At 41.4% G+C, this 22,170-nt stretch overlaps 1 protein-coding gene across 3 annotated transcripts; it reads right to left on the reverse strand.

The window, feature by feature from the left end:
- Positions 1-11,144: 11,144 nt before the first annotated feature.
- On the reverse strand, positions 11,145-20,947 carry RABGGTB (Rab geranylgeranyltransferase subunit beta). 3 transcript variants are annotated; one of them, XM_029618522.1, is made up of 9 exons: positions 20,684-20,947; positions 18,677-18,784; positions 17,680-17,877; positions 15,506-15,611; positions 15,178-15,230; positions 14,554-14,664; positions 12,637-12,762; positions 11,816-11,965; positions 11,145-11,386 (listed from the first exon to the last, which is right to left on the reverse strand). In XM_029618522.1, the coding sequence occupies exons 1-9, from the start codon at positions 20,684-20,686 to the stop codon at positions 11,246-11,248; spliced, it is 996 nt and encodes a 331-aa protein (XP_029474382.1). In that variant the 5' UTR covers positions 20,687-20,947; the 3' UTR covers positions 11,145-11,245. The 3 variants fall into 3 exon arrangements, with proteins under 3 accessions (XP_029474382.1, XP_029474381.1, XP_029474383.1); XM_029618521.1 differs by lacking the exon at positions 20,684-20,947 and adding an exon at positions 20,275-20,587; XM_029618523.1 differs by lacking the exons at positions 11,816-11,965; positions 20,684-20,947 and adding an exon at positions 20,275-20,604.
- Positions 20,948-22,170: the final 1,223 nt, after the last annotated feature.

Genomic DNA, 22,170 nt, shown 5'->3' on the forward strand with positions numbered 1-22,170 from the left:
TTACTGTTAACACAATTATGTAGTTTGTTCACATATATTCCTTTTGTTTTAACCATTTAACACATGTACAAATTGTGAGGACAATCTCTAAGTCTAAACTCCTGTCCCCAACAGTCTCTCTCTCTCAATGCTCGTTCTCCCATAATGAGAGAGATAGATCCTGGTAGAGAAGAAGGACATTGAAAGAGACAGCTGATAAGGGGCTGAGACTTGAGAGACTGCTGGAGTGCAGGGGATAGGTGGGAGGGCATGAAAGGTAAGAAGTTCACACTCATCCCTTTCCTCCCCCTTCCTCAGCAACCCCACACTCACCTTTTTATACCCTCCCATTCTTAACACTCCCACTTGCCTTTCTCCTCTTACCAATCTCCAGGAGTCTCACACTTAACCCTTTCCTTCTCCCCGCCATCACCTAGCAGTCTGACACTTACCCCTCTCCTCCTCCTCCAACCCCAGTATTCTCACACTCACCCCTCTACCCCTACCCATCCGTTCCAGACAGTCTCACACTCCCCTCTCCCTGTGTCTCTGGCAGTCTCACTCTCAATCCTCTCCCCCTGCTCGCTTATCCCTGTTAGTCTCACACTCTCCCCTATCCACCTGTCCCCTATAGTCTCACAGCCCTCTCCTCTTCATCCATCTCCAGCAGTCTCACACTCACTCTCTCCCTCCTCACTCATCCTAGAGTCTCACACGCATCCCTCTTCCCATATCTCCAGCAGTCTCACTCTTATCCCTCTCCTCCTTCCCACTCATCCCCGACAATCTTACACTCACCCCTCTCCTCCCCCCCATCCCGTGTTCTCACCCACCCTTCTCCCTCTACCCACCCATCCCCAACAGTCTCACCCTCAGCCCTCTCCCCCTTTCCACCCATCCCCTGGCAGTCTCATATTCACCCCTTTCTTCCTTCTCCACGTCAACAGTCTGCATTCACCTCACTCCTTCTTCGTACCTGTCTCCAGCAGTCTCACACTTACTCCCCTCCACTCCCCACTCATTCCCAGCATTTTAAGTCACACCTCTCCTTCTCCCCTTGTTCTCAATCTCCCACACTCGCTCCTTTACACTTCCTCAAGCTGTCTCACATTGACCTCCCTGCCCCAGCAGTCTAATCTCTCACTCAGATTCTTACTAGCAGCTGCGTCCTTTTCACATTGATCCCCTTGGTTGAATTATGAATTGCAGCAGTGCTCAGATGAGCAGCTTGAGGGCAGGCTGTCTTTCCTCCTCAGAGACGCTGATCTTCTGTAACGGGAGGGAGACCTGCTTTGCCGATCGTCATGTTGTTACTAACGCCGGCTGGAAAAGCTCCCGTGGCACGGCCATGAGTTCCTCTGATCCTTTGGCCCTCGAGTGCAAGGATTCCACTCTCTGCCCTGCCGCTGTTAAGCCCATCTCCTAACTGCTTGCAGGTGGCTCCTCACTTAGGCTACCAGCATTCATTGGGGCCACATAATACCGCTTGTGAAGCCACCAGGAGGCATGCTCTTTGGATACACCATGCTGTCTGTTAGCCACTGGCTCCCTAGCAAAACAAAGGAAAAAACTGGGTGGCATGGCCCACCCGTAGCTATGCCACTGCTTGAAGGACTGGCAGCATCTGACCACCAGCACTGTTCAGGAAGTAGCTGCAAGCAGTGCCAGGTCTAGGGTGGGTGAGAGGAGCTGCTGCCCTGGGTTTCAGGCCTAAGGGGACATCATCAGCAGGACTGCTTCTATTATGGATATAGCAAGGGGCCCAGTCTCTGAGCACACAGGGTTGTCCCTGATGACTATATTGGCCAGAGCCTCAAATGTCAGGCAGCAGAGGACAGCTCTTTGCTTCCTGCTCCAGCCCCTCCCTTCACAGGCAGCATGCAAGAATGAGGCGTGGGAGGTGTGGGACAGCCTGGACCTTACATAGAAGATGATGATGATATAAAACCTACAGCTTAATATTTTGGTGAGTTTTCATTTACTCACGTGCAAAAAAAAAAAATCTATGGCACCCAGGGCTGGATTAAGCCGCTGTGCACCCATAGGCAATAGGAGGAGGAGTCCTCTTGCTCCCCCTCCTCATCTTTCAGTTATGGCACCAGCCCCTCCTCTGATGGCAGCAGCAGTAGAGACAATGAAGAAAAATTAGCATGGGGCCTTCCGGAACCCTTCTGTGCTAACGGACCCTGCAGCGCTGCACCCCCTGTCCTTCCACACGGGCTTCCTGGTACCAGCGAAACCCATGCAAGGGGCAGGGCACCACAGAGCCCATCGGCACGAAAGGGCTTTGGAAAGCCCCAGGCTGATTTTGCTTCATTGTCTGTACTGCTGCCATAGGAACTGACACCGCAAGAGAAGAGAAGTGGCGGCGTGGCATTACACTAAGGGGTACATTTTAAAAGACAGCGCACGCGTACTTTTGTTCGCCCTGCAGGCGCAAACAAAAGTACGCTGGATCTTATAAGATATGTGCGTAGCCGCGCGTATCTTATAAAATCCGGGGTCAGCGCACGCCGAGCCCTGCGCGCTGCCCGTTCCCTCCGATTTCGGAGCGGCTTTTCCTCCCACCCCCCCGGCCCTATCTAGACCCCCTCCTACCTTTATCTGAAAAGTTCCTACTGCCTCCAGGCAGTAGGAACCTACGCGCGCTGGTGCGGCAGGCCCCAACACAGGCCGCTGTGTCAGGGCACTCGGCCACACCCCCCTACCGCCCACACAACCCAAACACGCCCCCGATCCAAAACCACACCCCCGGCCACGCTCCCGACCGCCCCTTTTTGCAAGCCCCGGGACATATGTGCGTCCCAGAGCTTGCGCGCGCCGCCGAGCCTATGCAAAATAGGCTCGGCGTGCGCAGGGGGGGGGGGGGGTGTTTAAAAGGGTTACGCGCGTACCTTATGCACATAACCCTTTTAAAATCCGGCCCATAGGGTGTAGGCAAAGGCAGCAGCAGCACTCCAGTGCCTATAACAATTTGAACTGAAGGCAGTTGTCTATGTTGCCTATGCCTAAATCCAGGCCTGCAGTACGCTTTACAAACAAACAAACGGGCCGATATAGTAAAAATGCGGGAGAGCGGGCGCACGCACAGGCTACTCTCCTGTTCGCGCGATTCTGTATTTAAATGAGTTCCGGCAGTAAAAACAGGCAAAAGGAGGCGCTAGGGACACTAGCGCGTCCCTAGCGCCTCCTTTTGGATCGGAGCGGCGGCTGTCAACGGGTTTGACAGCTAACGCTCAATTTTGCCGGCGTCGGTTCTCGAGCCCGCTGACAGCCACGGGCTCGGAAACCGGACGCCGGCAAAATTGAGCGTCCGGTTTTCGACCCGACAGCCGCGGGCCGATTTCAATTTTTTTTTTTTTTTTTTTTTTTACCCTTCGGGACCTCCGACTTAATATCGCCATGATATTAAGTCGGAGGGTGCACGAAGAAATTAGCGCCTACCTTTGGGTAGGCGCTAATTTCTGAAAGCAAAATGTGCGGCTTGGCTGCACATTTTGTTTTCTGAATCTCGCAAGAATACCTAATAGGGCCATCAACATGCATTTGCATGTTGCGGGCGCTATTAGGTTCGGGGGGTTGGACGCGTGTTTTCGGCCCCTTACTGAATAAGGGGTAAAGCTAGCGCGTCGAAAATGCAAGTTCAGTGGCTGATACAGTACAGTGCACTGATATGACCATAAAGTGAGGCAGCGTTTGAGAGCTATTTGGAGATTGCAAACAGGTGGAAATCTATCCCTTAGGAGGTAGAAGAAAAACTGAACTGTATAATTCTCATCTCTGATGAGGGGTTTAAGGTCAACCCAACCAATGCCCAGATTTGCCTCCCTAGGGTAAAGTTTTTGGGTATATGGACTGGTCCAGAGGGGAAAAGAAACAGGTAAAATGCAGCAAGAAGCTCAGAATGGCTCTACCTGAGACTGTGACACAGATTAGAGGACTTTTAGGGCTGTTGAATTTTTGCAGACTATGGATCCCAGCCTATAGTGCCCACTCACAACCCCTCAGGAAACAGGTGAAGGGTTCTGACCCCATTACGCTCACACAGGAAGATCAGGAAATCGTCTCCGAGTTAGTGCAGGCTGTCATGTCAGCGCCTCTTTTATCATTTTACACGGTGGGGCAGCCTGTTGATTTGCTGGCATACCATGGTCAGGCAGCCTGGGCAGCTGCTGCCGCACCCCTTAGCCTTCTTTTCTGGGTCATTTTCAGCATTTGAGGATTCTTTTACTGAAGGTGAGCAAGCGGTTGCGGCGTCTGCACAAGCAGTTTTAAAACTGCACAATCATATACCGGGAGTTGATATTTCCCTGATGGTCCCCCGTTCAGTTGTTGAAAGACTCTTTAGTCAGTTTCGCAGCCCCCTAGCCTGGACAAGTATCAGGCGATATTGCTGAGTTTGCGAGCCTCAGTGAAACCCTTTGCTAAGAAACCACCTTATGCCTTTTTGGCCCAAATGTTGCAAGCAATTCCTTGGAATCTAGAACATGTTTGTGGTGCAGCCGTATTGCCTTTGCCTCTTGGCATTACAGTTGGAGCGAGCCTGCTACCGGGAGCTCTAAGTTGGTTCACTGATAGGTCCTGCACTCGTGGTAGGGCAGGGTTCGCTGCCCTTGCCTTCCCCTGGCATTCTTTCCAGCCTGTTCATCAGGGACAGCGCTCCCTGCCAGACACAAGACAGTGCTCAGTGTGCAGAACTGACAGCTCTAGCCTGGGTGTTTCAAGATCAGGACATTAATATATACACTGATTCGCATTTTAACACAGCATCTTAGGAAGTGGCACAAAAGAGGTTTTGTGGGAGCCGGAGGGTCGCCCATATCCTTCCTTCCCTTGTGGATTGCTAGTCTGGAATTATTAGAAGGGAGACATAAGAAGGGATTAAAAGCACATACATGGAACCAGGACTGGCTCTCTTACTATAATTCTCCGGCTGACAGTGCAGCTCAGGAAGTTACTGCCAGCTTGCTTTGTGTTATCCGTAGTAAGTCTCAAGCTCAACCTGACAAGCAGGAAGTCATTGCTATGCAGACTCTTGCCCCGCTTACTGAGCCTACGATTTGGGAGACACTGAGATGTGAGCTCAGATGGAAATGCAATGTCTGGAATTCATCAGAGAGTTTGCCCTGTGTGCTCATTTCAGCATTACACCTTATTATGCATGCATTACATTACCCTGAATATTTGGGCCCCAAAGTTAAAGCAGAAATGTAGACGTTTGTGAAAATTTGTGAGCAATGCTATGTTTCTACCCCCAAGTGAGGGCCTCGTGTACCACAAGGGCCAGTACCAGTACCTCAAGGTCCTTTTCTAGAGTGGTATGCAGATTTTACTGATTATGGGTGCTACTGAATTGGGGTACTCATCTGCCCATTTGCCCACTGGGTGGAGGCATATCTCTGCAAGCATGAGACAGCAGAAGTTTTGGCACGAATACTGTTAACAGATAATACCCTGTTTCAGGCTTCCTGCCCAGATTTGTACAGATAATGGATCACATTTTCATAATAATTTACTTTCCCTGTTAATACAAGATCTCCATATCAAGTGCCACTTTGTTTCTGTTTACCATCCTTCTTCCAACGGGCTGGTTGAACGATTTAATGGCCTGTTGAAAACTCAAATGACGAAAATCCTCAATACTTTAGCTGGCACTTGGCTGCAGGCTTTGCCTGCTGCATTCTTGGCTCTCAGATATTCCCCAATGAAACAAACAGGGATGACCCCATTTCAACTCTGTACTGGCCGCGCCATGGGCCTTGTGAACCATTTGTATACCCCTGTTGCTGCCCAGTCTCTTGATTCTTTGTCCACCTATGTTTCTGGATTACAGAAAGTCCTTTGGGAGCCGAGGTCTTCTATAGGGTGGTATTTTGGTGGGAGTTAACACCCCCAAGTAGCTAAGCGTGCCCGTTGATACCTTGTAGAAATTGTATATAGTTGTGTTTTACTGAGATTATTACCCACAATTAGATAAATGTGCTGTTAGCAGAAATGTATAGAGTTGTGTAATCTAATAAAACTGGTACATGTGTAAATATTGCCAGCCCTTTTTACAGTCCCAATTGTTTTTCAGGCTTTCCTGCCCTGAAGGGTGAGAAATCCTACCCCCTAACACCTTCTTTCACAGGTGCCAAGCACAAGGAACAGCAGAGTCAGAGACGCAGGAATGCCTCCGCACGATAATTACATCCATAATGCCAGATACAGGTTGTTTCCTGGATGAAAATTGCTTTTCTTTTCCATTAGTGAAGGAGGGTCTTCTATTATGGAATACTTTGCCAGATAAGTTGAAAAAAAAAAAAAAGATTTCATTACTTTATTTTAGGAAGTTAAAAACATTTTTATTTGAACAGGCATTCTGTTAATAGTAATATCATATTGGGAACTACTGTATCTTCTACAATTAAGTTATAACAATGGGTTGAGTAAAGCTTGTGTCCACCAACGCTGCTGTGTCATTGTTGCAATTAATGCTGGTAGTATAATTGAGCGAGGGAAGCATGTGATGTTTGTCTTGCCTTATTTTATCCAGCAATGATTTTATGAATGTGTATACATGTTCCATGTAAACCGCCTCCCCGGCGATAGTTATTTCTGTTAAATGTGAACCGGAGTGATATGTATTGTATACAGGAACTTCCGGTATATAAAAACCAAAAATAAATAAATAAATAAATAAACTGTCAAGCATTGTAGATCGAGCGGGAATAAAGTTTTTAAATACATATACCTGGGCAGAACTGGTTGAAGAAAACAGACACTTGTACACAAAGTCTGCCTCTTCTCCCTAACTTAAAAGCACAATCCCTTTTTGATAGACTGTCTGTAACAAACGGAAGCTTTCCAAGAATAAATACTTTTGCTGCATAATATCTGCCTGACTCATCCTGCTCTGCTCTTTAAAACCACCTTTTCTCAAAGCCCAGCCAAGTGTACCAGAACATATTTCTGACAAACCCTGGTGTACACATTCAAATGTGGCCCCAAGGCACAGTTGTGCAAGATGCCAACTACCTGCATAGACAAAACACAGTTGCCCGGGTCTGCAGCCTAGGGGCCAGGTCTGTACTCATACACAGGGCAGGTTCCAGATATGGCTGCAGTCTCTGGTGGACAGGATTGCAGGTCAGTGCCTCAGGGTAAGCAAGTGCTGGCAGGGGCAGGAATGATATCTTTCCTTATCTTTGACCCAGAAGTTAATTTATCAGTGTTACAAAAATGTACCCAAAGCAGTCTGACGCCGAGTGCACTTCTTTGCATTGTAGGGAAATACTGAATAGATTCATCAACATGGGTTTACAGTGCAGATGTGCTAATCCTAGTGCAGGTTTTACCTGCATTTTAATTTTAGCGTGTGTTTTTTCTCACAAAAAACAGTCTTACAGACCAGGGTTAAATTTGCCTGCCATAAGGGCACTGGACCTTATTACATCAGGCCCACACTACTGCAAAACTAAACAGTTCAGGCTCCACCCAGGGCTTTCTTCAAACTTTCCAAATCCCAGCAGTTCAGATTAGACACTTGCAACTTGGGCTCTGTTCACCCACTCCTAACTCAAGGGCCTTGGTGCTTTCTTTCCTCCCTCCTAGCCTCTCTGCAGGCTTTTACACTCTCCCCTTTCCTTCCAGTACTTCACGTCACAGCTCTTGAAGTAGCAAAAGCTATTAAGGGTGATTCTTGGCCCAGTACATGCAAGTGACCATGGGACCTGAGCCAGGATGTGCACGCACAGGCCCTGCCCCCCCCCGCCCATAGGCTTCCTGATTGGACAGGGACAAGCCCACAGAAAGGGCTGTCAGCACCGACTGAATCAGGTTCCATGTTCACCTCCAACAGCGTCTCCTGCTTAAAGAATCACAAAATGAGGGGAGACCATGGTGCCAGGCAGGTAGGAGGGAATTGGAGCGCTTCCCACCTTAATTAAATCACAGATTAGTTTGCTAGCAGCAGTCCTCACCCATGTGAACCAAAGAACATTTACATGTACCTCTTTTAAACATATTTAGGGAGCTTCATTTTTACTTTCTATTTTATTTTACCTGTGAATTTCAATATTAGAACAAAAAAGGTCAGTGGAATAATGACTTTTCTACTGATTTTTCTTCCACTGACTTTTTTTTTTTTTCTAACACTGAAATTTCCAGGCCAAATAAAATAAATATTATTAGGTCTTCATTTTCAGTTTTTAAGTATAAAGTCAGTCTTATTTAAACAAAATCAGTTGTGTACAAGAGCAATACTAAAGGGTTCGTTCTCTGAGTTAGTACCAGCATTCACTCAAAAGCACATAGGAAATGCCACCCTGGGTCAGGCCAATGGTCCACCAAGCCCAGATTGCCTGGATTCCAAGAACCCTTTGACATCTTCCCCAGAGTCTGTTCAATAGGGCATTAGTTTATTGTGCTGTCTTGATCCATGTTAAGCCTGTTTCTTTTATGAACTGAATTTTTCCTTAGTACTCCCCTATGATATTTCTGCCTCCCTCTCAAATATTGAGATCTTTGTTATGGAGACTACAGCTGCTTTTTTTTTTTTTTTATTATTCATGTTTAAAGATTACTTTCATGTGCTTGCTTATATGTAGTTATTCCATTTATTTCCATGGCAGAGTGTTATATTTTATTTAATTTGCAAAATCTGATAAATAAGATGATTTTTAAAAAAAGTTTTAAACTTTAAAAACCTTTTTTTTTTTTTTTTTTTTTTTTTTTGCAAAGTTGGAGAATTGTTTTACAAAACTGCCTGTCTTAGCGTGTTTTATAGGCTTCTTACCTATATAGTGTGTAAATAGCTTTCTCCCACTCAGCACTAACCAGTAGGCCTGGGGCCAATGCTAGCATCAGACTCAGCTCTTTTTAAATAGCACATGAACTGCACTGGGAATCATTATTTGGCATTTTACTGCAGCACACAGCAGGTTAGCCCTGTGTTGACATGAACACTGGTTTGCCCATTTCCAGGTTCTTGCTTCTCCCCCCTTTTAATTTTTTTTAATTAGTACTAGGTCACATTTCCTTCTCTGCTATATTTTTTGTATTTTTGACTGGTGTACCTCTTATTATGGACATGTCCCTTTTTTTTTTTTACATCTTCAGAGTCCACTCTTAGCCTGTTATTCTATACTTATAGTTTAGGTACAACGGTGGCGATAGTACAGAAACAGTAACAGCACAATTTATGTTATTCACAGGGATGGAAGCTGCTACAAAGGAGCAGCTTTCCAAAACTTTGAACACCAGTATTTTTTTTCTGATATTACCTACTGTACAATGATTTGAAAGTAGACTAAAAAAAAAAGGGGGAAGGGGAGATATGTAATGATTGTTACTGTCAACCAAATTATAAACCAAATATTTGGGTGCTTTAAGGCAATAACACTAGCAAAAACAGTAACATCATGCAGTGAAAGTCTATTCAACTTGTGAATAAAGCTCCATTTAAAATTCTCTCTTCCCAGTGCGCCTTTTACATGCCCTTTTTTCATCTTCTACTGCCCTCTCAAGCAAGTCAAGTAAGACCCCCTTCAGTCCTCCCCCCATACTTTGACCACGTCTACAAAATTATTTTCTTTTCTCCCTTACCCTGGTCGTATTCAGGCCCGTTGCTTATCTCACTATTAGTCATTGTTGTCATCAGCATCTTCCATATCATTTATTGCATTTCCTAAGTTACTCAAATAGTTAGGATACATTTGTATAGAAGATAGGAAATAAATATATTATTTGCCACCATTCATTCTCCAATTTGCAGTCTTTGCTTAAAGGAAATGCTTTATTCATAGCATAATAATTTTTACAAGGCATAAAACAAAACCTTGGTTTCAAAATGTGCCATTTAACATCTGAATACCATTTTTATTTTCAGGACTGTGGCTTCAGTGTTAAGGCCCCAATTTGATACTGGTAGTGTAATTAAAGTTGTTTTTGTTACAGAAAGTGTAGTTGTCATGATTTTATAACACTGCATTCACATATAAATGTAAGGATATGATCTTTAAGATTGAGCAGCCATCACATTGTGTGTCAGAATATGCCACTGCAAGTTCATTTTCAGTGCAACAACAGAGTGTGCTCATAACAGTTCATTTTTCAACAGTCTGAATAGGGCTAAAGCCTTCAGGGAACATGAGCCTGAATCTTTCTTAGAAAATTCACAGGCTGGCTGGAACTGCACAGAGATTTACACACAAAGTTTCAGACACTGCTCAGAGCACTGTCTGCGAGTAGATTTACACGCATACTTTTGAAAAGTATGCACGTAAATTCCACCGCCTTACTTGGGAATGCGGGTTTCGTGCATACTTTTACTTGTTGATTTTTTTGAGAGTACAATTCACATGCATAAAACAGGAGGAGCACTTCTGAGAAGGTACCTGTCCCATGCAATGTATAAATCATATATCTCCGCCCCCCCCCCCCCCCCCCCACACACACACACACTCTCTCTACTTCTAATGAGATTACTGTGACCCTCAGACAAAGGAAAAAAAAAAAAAAAGAGAAGAGTGAACTTGAAATGAACACTTGATACCTACTCACTGGAATTGGTCAGGCAAATGTTAAAGATTTTCTCTGTACTTATACCTACTGGAAGGCAATACTAAACATTTTAGAGAAATCTTTAGGGCTCTGAAGATAGTTTACATCAATTCAAATCTGCAACTGAATAAGCTGTTTAAAACAGAATATGGAATAAAATGTTACAAGCTGCAACAAGTAAAGTACAGAGCATGCTGATTTTAAGCAGACTTTTTTTGTTGTTTCAAACAATTGTATTAATGCTCTATGGTTTTCTGGGCTGCTAGAGGGTAAGAGTTCCAGGAGGCATTAGATAAGTCAGGCCACTGCAATGATTTGCCAACAAGAATCAAAAGAGAAGGCTCTTTTAATTTACAGAACAGAAACATGTTAGATAAGCTTTAGAATTTCCATGCCTGTTATACAATCTAAAATAAATAACCATATAATTTATTTAAATGAATTCATTCTAACAAAATACATTGTGAAAATGTTAACATAAGATTTACAGTACAATGACATGTCATTGTATAAATGTAAACAGAGGTCCCCAAATTCAGGGTGTTCAAGTGAGCACATAGAAGGGCTTTTTGCTCTGCAGAATTGATCAGAGTGACCCAGTAAAGCTTTCCTGGCATTAATTCTTCTATATGGCTGCCTAAAAGCTATAGATCAGTCTGAAAAAGTCTATCCTTGTTGAATGTTTCCTAATCAGAGCATTGAAAAATGGTAATCCTAGACTACTCTAACTCACAAGTTCAGGTTGAACGTTGATTCTTCTCAGAACCTCTTCAGGCATACAGAACACGGGATTAACGGGTTTCACTTGTTCTTCTCCCAACAGTGATAGTCCAGCAATTCCAAATAAAGTGTGAAAAGGATCCACCTACCAAAAAAAAAAAAAAAAGATTTAGTATAGCCACATAAATAAGTCTTTCCACAAATATATTACATGATTTTCCTACTAAATTAATACAAATGCATTGATTAAATGTTAATAGGACATTTTTTCTAACATTTACAGTACAAAGAACCCTTTAACAGGCTGCATATCACTCCCTGGATTGAGCAAGATGGGGTACAAAATATGCATACTATTTCCAGCAATTTAGCTGCTCCTGAATATCTGACTCCTTTCAATGTGCTCTAATCACTGAGATTTTACAACAAAAAAAATCTAATGCTACATATTGTGTTACGTCAAAAGTGTTTTCTAAAAAGCAGTTCAGGATCATTAAAAATCCTGCTTAGAAGATGTGCTGCAAAATGATAGCCATTATAAACTAAATGGACATTTAACTGCTATGGTGCTCACCATGTCACCAGGCCTGTCAGCAAATCCTCCAGCCTCCTCATCCTGACAAGCCAAGATAAAAGAACGCAGCTTCTCTCTGTCAATCCAATGAAGTCTCCCAATTATTTTTAGAGATGCCAGAACCCACCATGAATAGCAAACATCTGGTAACTGCCAAAAGATAGCATTAGGGCATCCTGTGTTAAAACAAGCAGAGAAGACAGCAGACAAGGACCTCTTGGTCCACCCAATCTGCCCATTTTTCCCTGCCTACTATGCAGTCACAAGTCTGATTCAGTCTGTGGTCTCCTCTCTCCCTACTGCATTAATCTTAATCCTTTAGTTTTAGTTACTTTATTAGTAAATACAAAGAAGAGGAACCCAGAAATGTTTCTGGTTCATAAACAAGCATACAAATATTTATTTTTATTTATTTAGATTTATATTCCACTTTTCACAGCGCTTCAAAGTGGATTACATTCAGGTACTATAGGTATTTCCCTATCCCCAGAGGGCAATGGAGGGTAAAGTGACTTGCCCAAGGTCACAAGGAGCGACAGAGGGACTCGAACCCTGTCTCCTGCTTTGTAGCCCTCTAACCACTAGGCTACTCCTCCCATCAGTTCTATAGTATGCCAAGTTGAGTGATCCAGTATTACTTTTCAAATTTTAAAGTGACAAATTTGCCAATCCATATTTAGTTCATTCTGTTAAACAAGGCCTTCAAGAATATAAGTACTTTTAAGGATTATAAATACTTTTTTTTAAGTAATTAGAATTCTTATTGGCACATCAGTCTGCATGAACAATGATAATTTGGTACATTCCACCGAACCAAATACCTTCTCTGGTCGTCCGTTGAGCCCTCCAGAGGGCAGCTGCCGCTCACAAAGCCACCAGCCCAGCAGATCAACATTCACTTGGTGCAGTTGGCCCGTTATGGCCAAGAATCCTGTGCAACAATAGATCTAGAATTACAGACATAACATTTCATGTGGATTTTGAAAATAGTTTTTAGCTGGTTCTGTTCCAGAAAATAAAGTGATCATAAAATCTTGTCCTTATCATTCACATAAAATCTGTTTTTAAAATCTACATGAAAAGAAAACTTTGCACAGCTAACCAGGCATGCTGCTTAAAAGTTCTGAAGTTGAACAGAGTAAATCACTAATATTTTAGTGGGCCACAGAGATATTAATGCATCTTGCATTCTCTTTTGACACTCAGCCAGCCAACAAGAATGGTAATCAATATATAACAGTATAAAGTGTAGAAAAATGTAAATTAAAATAATTTTTTGGAAGTGAAGATTGTTTGTAAATAGAACATCCCATACAATTAAAGTGAAGAAGATAGAGGCGTACTTTTAATAATAATAAAAAAAAAACCCAGTAAGGAAATACTTATTTTTTTAGTTTATGTACCCAAACATGGTGCACTGAGGATTTTCACTCTTCCAACCTATCTTAATAAGCAGTGACACATCCATAGCTTTATACTACAGACTAATCTTATGCTTACAAAAATATTTTTACTGTTGGCATTCCTGTGTTAGTACTGGTAGGAGGACACATTTATTGTGGCTACTACCAGCCTAACATTTGTATTAGTAGTTCTTTTTACTATTTACATGAATTGTAACCAGTACTTTTATTTCAGAAGTACTTGTCTCAACTGAAATAAAAGGTGGTAATCCAATAGAAAAGAACTTGCAAGAAGTCAGGGTAGCAATATGACAAAACCAGCCATGTATAAAAGGGTACAGGTGAATAAGATAGGACCATGGCTATAAAAGAAACCAAAACAATGACGTTTTTCTAACCAAAGAAAATATAGACTTATTTTTATTTACGCGAACTTGTGTTCTGCTGAATTCCAATAAAAATATTAATCATTGCGGATCACAGTATAACCAACCATTCATAAAAAATAAAATACATAGAAAATTTAAAATAATTACATTTTCTATGTATTTCTTTTTATAAGTATTATTTTCAACTTCTTCCAAAATTAAAATAGTTAACCTCCTTCTTCACTACATTCCACCGTGTAGGACCAGAAAAGGTAAATACTCTCTTGTCTGCCGAAGCCTATAATTTCTAAAGGAAGGAACAGAAAACAGCTTTTGGTGCAGGAGCCCAGCTGCTGGGAGACAGAATATGGGATGAGTACCCTCACTATATACCACTTTATGGACCACAGCCAGGTGGAGCAGTGCAAGCAAAATATTCAAACACTTAAATCAAGAGCTTTAGTATACTAGCACACCAAGTGGGACTAGATTTTTACTATGGGGACAAAAATGGAAGGCGTTTTGAAAAACAGAACTTCTAACATTTATCCAATATGTCTGACAGTCAAATACACCTCACTCCCTAAATATTTATTAAAAAATTCCTCTATTTGTTTTCAAAAGCAGCATTACATTTAAACTGACAGATGAAGACGACAGAATCTAGGACTGAAATGGGATTTTTTAAGTTTGTTTTTTAAATTACTGCACCTGAAAAGTTGGCAACAACCATATAAGAATTATCTAGATTATCTCGCTCATTTTGTCTGCTCTTCTGAGAGTCCTGCTGCTTCCAGATATCATTGGGGTGTGATTCCAAACATTTTGTTTTGCAGGTGTGTTATGCAACCATATTTTGAATTCATTAATCCAATCATAAAATTGGGGATTTGCACATATAAAGCTCTTATTTAAGAAGGATGTCTTTTATGCGATTGTCCACTTGCAAACACACAATAGTTCTTACCTGTCCTGCATGGGATTCAGATCCTGGTCTGCAACCAAACCCTCCATCGAAGTTCATGCAGGACAAAACAAATTCTATTGCTTTTTCTAGATTAATGGCATTCAGTTTCCCCTGAAAGGCAGAGAACCACTTTTACATAAGCATACAATTGGGGGGAAAAAAAAAAAATCAGCTAAGACTGACAATTCTGCATAACAGTCAAGATAAAGAGGCACAGAACAAACAGAACGGTCTACAGTCTATTAAGTAAATCCACATCATAAGCTACACTTTTGTAAATGAACTGTAAATGTAAATGAAAGGTCAACTGTAATACAAACTGAAGCCCCTGATTCTATGAAAGTTTTCTATTTCTCTGCTTCTTTAGCCTTCCAGCTTAACCCTGTTGTGGAAGGACCAGTTCTATGTGTAGCTCTGTTTCTATGTCCTCATGTTTCTGTCTTTCTGCTGAGACTTACTAATTTTGATGGCCAAGATAGAGACTATCAATTCACTGTACACCAGCCCCTGAATGGCTATCGTACAGTAAAAACTTTTAACAATGCAGAAGCCTGGGCCAGAGTTCAATATATTAAAATGTACTGAGGCAGCTATCTTTAGACAATGGTTAGCTGAAAATCTTACCAAAAGGGCCAGGGTTGCTACTGCACAAAAAGAAAACCTTGTGTCAATTTCCCCTGTAAAGATAAACAAATGCATCAGTACCTTGCTAAACTCACCGGGAAAATGTGCCTGCTGTGACACTGTTACACAAAAAAGCTACACCCTACCATTACATTCCAAGGATGCAGAGGAGAAGATTTCAGTCTTGCTAAGTAAACAAAATCTACCTTGAAGACAGAGCAAATTAGTTGTGTGAATCAAATTATTAAAGAGTGATTGGCTCTGCTCTATGCCTGAGCATAAACTAGCCCTCTATCCATGAGATCCAGTTTAAAAATTAAAATGTTACCCCATTTGTCTCCAGCAAATGACCCATCTTCTTGCTGCAGACTTTGTACATATTCGACAATTTTATTTACATCAACAACACAGAGGCTATCATAAAGAGTAAGGATCTGCAATAAAAGCAAAAAGCAACACAAAGGATTACAATGAAAGCAGCTAACAGTCATTTCTAGAACTTTCAACACTAAAGGCTTTATTCTAAAAGGTCTTTCCTCAGTTTGGAAAATGATTTCTTGAATAAGGCCCCAAATTTCACAGAACTAGTTTTCTCTGTTTACTTGTACTTAATTTTAATGTGAATTCTTGAGTATGGGAGAAAGTGGTTCTCCCTTTCCCTGAACTCAGAAACTTGTTTGCCTATCATTTCAGGAGCCACTACAAGTGACTTGGGCACAGCAGCCCATTAGCACCAATTTTTTGCTGCAAGAACTTCAAGTATTGCCAAGATGTAGAATTTTGCTTCATTTCAGGAACATTTCTGTAACTTAGCCAAGAATATTTTCTACAATTGCAGACATCAATTTTAGTAGTTAACGATGTCTCAATCCAAAAAAAAAAAAAAATATCAGGGACAGCTTATTACATGCACCACAGACTAGGCACTCTGCTTAGGAAAATATAGTTCGCAAGCTTTCAAAAGGCTTCTCACTTGGCTGTCTCTGTAAAGAACTGAGAGGAACAAAATTTGCAGAGGAAAGGTGCCAGCAGCATTGCTCTTTGAACATCCTTAGCTTCCAGTTCATGCTTCACTGAGGACAATGGTGCCTGACCCCAATGATTACACCAGCACCACCAATGAAAGCAAAGCTGAGAAAATCAGGGCAAACACATTCATTATGTGTTCTCCCCAGAATATCTGAGAAAGTCCTAAGTGTACTATTACTTAAGAACTAGAGTGAATGAGCTACAGTGTACGAATGCTGCCCTAGTGGTGGCGGCAAAGATTCAACTTAAAAATATACCATTAAAAATAGGAAAAAAAAAAAAAAAGACAGAGTTGAATATATTCTATATTTTAGTTTGCAAAGACCTCAACACTGAAAACAAACGGGTACACCATGCTATACATTGAGCATTTTAGTTTCTGATCCAGCAGCTTCCATCTGTTCCTCTGCATTTACAGCTCAATGGGAACCAGGCAAACTAGGGCTAAGAAACCATAAGCTTTTAACCACCCTCCCATCAATCTCAGCACCAATCCTCTGATTGAAAGGCAAAGAATATAACTCCTCTTGGAACACAATACAAGTGCACCAATTAGCAAGCCAGTAGGTATTGCTGCTGTGCAATGGCTGGAACTCCTTTCCAACTCTGCACCTAAAGGGGTGTGAAAGCTGCCCTCAGTGTCATCCATAAAGCAAAAGCTGTAATCAGGAAGCAAACCAGTGTCTTCCACATATTGTCTTCTTAGCATGCGAAATTAACTCGTCTGAGCCGTGTCGACACAGGATCAGATGCATTGCTCAATATTGCCAGACCACCTTCAGAAGATCAACATGAGTACCTTTAAACTGATGATCAAGTGAAAGTAGCACATTCTACATATGAAATAACTCTTCTTAAAGAAAAACCCTGAATTCACTTTTTCTTGCCATGTTTATAGTTGATGATTCTGTAATTAATAAACACCACCCTTGAGAAAACTTTCTAACGTAAGAGCTCTTATTCTAAATTTTAACAACTATGGAAAAAGAAGAATGACCAATAAACCTCAGGATTTATTAAAGTGTGTTTTACTGCTGTTCAGCTCCATGTTCTGGACAGCACCTATGACTGACAGATGTGGACATCAATATTAACAACTAATTTTGGAAGGCACTAAAAACACAAGAAAAATCACTAGACAATTGCTTGTGGTCAAAGTTTTCTTCCTCATACTTAATATTTGAGTTATGTGCTTGGGTGAAGGCAAGCTGCTGCTGCTCTCCCCCCCAGTGTTTATTCATGGAAAGGGAATAATAAGAAAGAGGAGCTAAAATGATTCATACATTGTTTCTCATTAAAGTTGCTCCAACAAAACCTCAATACTTTACTATGGATAGAGACGAGTGACAGACTGGTTTACCTGACCTTGTTCGATAAATCAAGACAACCACTCTTCATTACCATGGATGAATTTCTTACTCAGAAAGGCAGGTAATACATTATGCAGTTAACACTTATCAAGAATATATTTACCTGAACAGCACTAAGAGTATATAAAAGGTGGGGATCGTGACCTATACTAGCACTTAGTCCGCCACACTCATGCTGACATGGCTTGATAAATGCAAGTATTTCTTCTTTGTTCATACGATGCAGCTGCCCCATGAGATCCATTACAGTCAGGCCCCAGTAGACACCACTCATCCTCAAATATTCCGACATGCAGTAGTCCTAAAAGTACAGAGGACTGTCATATTTCTCATCTGTTATCTCACTGCTTTATTGATTTCTTTTATAATTTGCGTAGAATGATTTGTTTTGAATTAAGCATACTACAAACATTTTTTAAGAAATTTACATTTCATTCATTAATAATTATATTTTGTCATTTTCATAGAACTAAAACAAAGCCTCCAAAGTCTTCTTTTTTTGAACACAGAATTGCCTCATGTGCACAATTATGTGTTAGGATACAATGGTGCATGCAAATCTCTCGTGCATATTCATTGTGGATATCCTGAAAACCTGACTGGCTGGTGGGCCCCCAGGACAGGGTTAGGGGCCACTGCTTTAGTACATCCAGTTCTTTATCTACCATTGTATCCTAGGTTTCTATGCGACGATCTCCTTAAAATGTGTTGGGTTTTTTTTATCAGTAGTTTACTTCTATTGTTTTTATAATTAAAGTTTATTAGTGAATATATATATATGTATATATACATATATATACACACACACAAAAGGTATTTTTGTGGATGAAGCATATATATCACACAATTATTTGACTTTTATGCAACAGAAAATTGTAATATTTGTTGAAATATTTAATATCTGTCTTATAAAAAAATTAATTCTCTTCAACTACCCCATACTATCCTCTCCATATGACAACTGCAAAAGCAACACACTTGGAACATGTCAGGAACAACATGACTTCTGTAATTAATACAAAAAAGACAGGATCCTAATCCTCAAGGTGAATTTGGCACAAAGTATTTCAAAAACTTTAGAACAATAAGTTGATACATACATAATCATCCTTCTTTGCTCCATATGATGCTATATAACCAGCATGTTTTTCCATTAACAGTAGGCTGGGGGCATCAGATTTTATCACAACATCCTTCTGAGGTGTCCCCTTCAAAAACATGAGCAAACAAATGAAGCATTGTAAAATTCAAGTTTGACAGATTTATCTAATAATATTAAAGCAGCAGTGTCTCACATTTACTGAATGAATTAGCATCAGACAGGACATGTAACCACAGGAAACCTTTTTAAAAAGCCATTTATAATTCACTGGAGAACTACATTGTTTGAATATTTCCTATCTTATGAGATTCTCTCTTATGATGGAAAGATACCTATACATTTCCCTTGATAAAATGAAGCAATTAAAAAAAATGTTTGGGAAAATAGTTTCTAGGATCCTAGAAAATTTCAGGACAGAATCATAGCCCTGGTCACCAAGTGGTATTAGTGGGAAACAAGCTATTGTGGCAAATACTCGTGTAATATTATGAAATTAACAGTTTTTTTCTTGAAATAATTAATCACTAATACATTTCAAACCAAATAAAACTAATGAAATTAGGTGTGTGCACTGGAAGTACCTTGCATCACACACAAAATTTATATTTTGTAGGGAAATCAATTTTACATGATTCATGTAAAAAAAGAAATCCCTTCCATACCAACCCAGCAAAAATTAAAATTCTATTTTTAAAAAATCTATTTCTTAGGATCCAACAAATTGTTGAGCTGAGCTGTTTTGGAAGTACCGAGAACATTTACCTACTTCTAGGCTACAGAGTCTGGGACTTTTCATATTCTGTGCCGGGCACAAAATGAATGCAAAACTAATCTGAGCAGCAGATTTAGCAGCAAACTACTTTTCTCTTTTTTAACATCCTATCTGGAAGACTGACATCTATATAGTCACAATTATTAACTTTCAAATATCCCCAAAATACATTCTTTAAACTTTGTATTATTCAAATACTATTTTAGCTTCTTCACGCTGCCTCCGTTTCCTCTTGCACAGCTCTTCCCTATTCCTCATCTTCATATCCCTTTCTCATCCCTTTTTTGCCTTATTCACAACATGAAAGGCAACACTAGATATGGAATGAACTATGTGGAAAAACACAGAAACCAAAAAATATATGTAACTTTATACAAACTTTTTTCTCTCAGATCTATGCTAAAAGTCATCACTTATATTTCCAGTTTATCAAAATAACCCTTGTGTATGATTTACCACTGTGGTTCTCAACCCAGTCCTAGAGAAATACCTAGCCAGTCAGGAGTTAATTTCGGCTGGCACTTAATATTAAAATTGCTATGATATTAAGTTAAGTCGGAAGCCCCAAAAATTAAAAAAAAAAAAAGAACAATCTGCCCACGGGTTGGGAAACGGACACTCAATTTTGCCGGGCGTCGGTGTTCCGAACCCGTGGCTGTCAGTGGCTTCAACAACCGACGCCGGTAAAATTAAGCGTCGGCTGTCAAACCCACTGACAGCCGCCACTTCTGCCAATAAGGAGGCACTAGGGACGGCCTCGGAGCACAGGGTCTCCCGCGCGTTTACTGAATCGACCTGAATGGAGACTGTGCCTGCAAATCTACCTTATTCATTGTGAATATCCTGAAAACCCGACTGTCCAGGTGTCTCAAGGACTAAGTAAGAACTCCTGATTGACGTACAGACTATTAACTTATTCAATCCTATTGAAATTATTAATTCAAATTGCTACGCATGTCACTGAAGCTGCTAGTTTTACTTCATCAGCCAAAAAGAAAATACAATCCTTGGGGGTATCCAAGGATTGTATGGTAGTAGTAGTGGTGGTAGTTTCATGTTCAAGAACCAAACCAGAACTAAAGCAAAACGCTTCCAGGCAAAAAAAAAAACAAAAACATAAAGGGAAGACAGAATGTAGCTGTCCCCGTTCAGCAAAAGGGCACAAGCCACAGAAACAGCAGCCGCTTGCGACTACGAGCGAGAAACTCAACGAACCATCTATACCCCACATACCATTTCTGCACCTTCCACGCCCGTCCAGACGAGAAAGAGGAGAGCCTGACGCAGGCAGCTGGTGCCGGCAAGGTACGAGGACCCCTCCGTGCCAAAGCTGCCTAACCTAGTGCCGGTATACAAATTCCTCTCGATAGTGAGTCTTAGATTTGGGGACTTTTTTTTAATCCAGTGGAGCGTTTAGAAATGTATATGTGACAAGGAGCTAATATAGCGACACATCTAGTGATTTTCTACCAACTGACCAACAGAAAGCAGGCAGTGTGTTTAACAGGCATCCTGCCTCTTTGGACTTCTTGATGACTTCAATTTCTACCAATGACGGAAGGGGCGGGCCCTGTGGTGAGTGACACTGTATAGGATACAACCAATGGGAAAGAAGTAGACTTGGTGACCTGGAAGGCTCTCTAGTAAAAGGAGAGAGGGGTTGATTGTCAGCGTCGGGAAAGATGTTAGGCAGAGCTCAGAGTGGACCGAGTTAGTGGAGCTAGCGAGTGTTCTGAAAGGGAAAGGAATGGCAGCAAGTGCAATAATCTTACAAGTCACCCACTGATATTCGTTGGTCAGTCCCGGTGGGAAGTGAGTAGCTGCAGAAGAGATCGTGAGTGTAACTTGCGCACCACTCCCACTCACTTCAATCTTCTGGCAAGAATTGTTTCTAGCTATGCACAGCAAAGTGGTTCTAGCTACCTTTTATCCAATCTGAAGCCTTCACACTAGCCCTAGTGAATTGCTTCAAATAGGAGCTGGCAACACTGCTAATGAGGAAAGCTCTAGTCCCATCTTTATTCGGAACTAATACGAAACCCTAGCCCCTAGCTTATAAATTGGAGTCAAGCTATTCTTGTAATCTCCATCTGAATGCATTCTGACAGTATACGCCTACATTCACTACTGAAGACAAAAGTTCATGCAGCGTCAGAATAGGTGGTGCTGGGGTTTTAAAAGCCTACTATGGAATTTGTTGGCCACGGATGTGGTAAAAGCTTGTGTAGCTGGGTTCAAAAAACGGCTTGGCCAAGTTCTTGGAAGAAAAATCCGAAAACTATCATTAAGGTGGATTTAGGAAAATCTACTGCTTTTTCTTGGGATCAGCAGCATGGAATCTATCAACCTTCTGGGATCCTGCTAGATACTTATGACCTGGATTCGCCATGGTTGATACTGGGCATGATGGACCTTTGGTCTGACCCACTATGGCAAATATGTTCTTATGTAAAGAGCTTATAAAGTGTCATATATTTGATATTCTGGTTAGTTTTTCATTCTCCCTGCCTTAAAAAGCTAGCAAAGTTGAAATGTTTCATCCATCATATCCAGTATCAACCATGGTGAATCCAAGTCTCAAATATCTCATTCTCTCTGGCCTCTTTGCACATTCCCCTCCCCTACCAGCGGGAAACAGCTGTGATCTCTCTCCCTGGGTAGGCTCCCAGCAGCAGCAGTAGACTTTCCTAGGCTGAGGGTGGCTGATCTTCCTTGGCTGT

This window comes from Rhinatrema bivittatum, chromosome 10 (genome assembly GCF_901001135.1).
Source record: "Rhinatrema bivittatum chromosome 10, aRhiBiv1.1, whole genome shotgun sequence".
Lineage (NCBI taxonomy): Eukaryota > Metazoa > Chordata > Amphibia > Gymnophiona > Rhinatrematidae > Rhinatrema > Rhinatrema bivittatum.

Bases quoted from the DNA above. Each gene is read 5' to 3' on its own strand.
- RABGGTB (XM_029618521.1), bottom strand. The intron at 17,878-18,676 runs GTATGTATCAAC...CTGTACTTTTAG, and splicing joins GAGCAAAGAAGGATGATTAT to GACTACTGCATGTCGGAATA. The intron at 14,665-15,177 runs GTAAGATTTTCA...TCTGCCTTTCAG, and splicing joins TAGCAACCCTGGCCCTTTTG to GGGAAACTGAATGCCATTAA.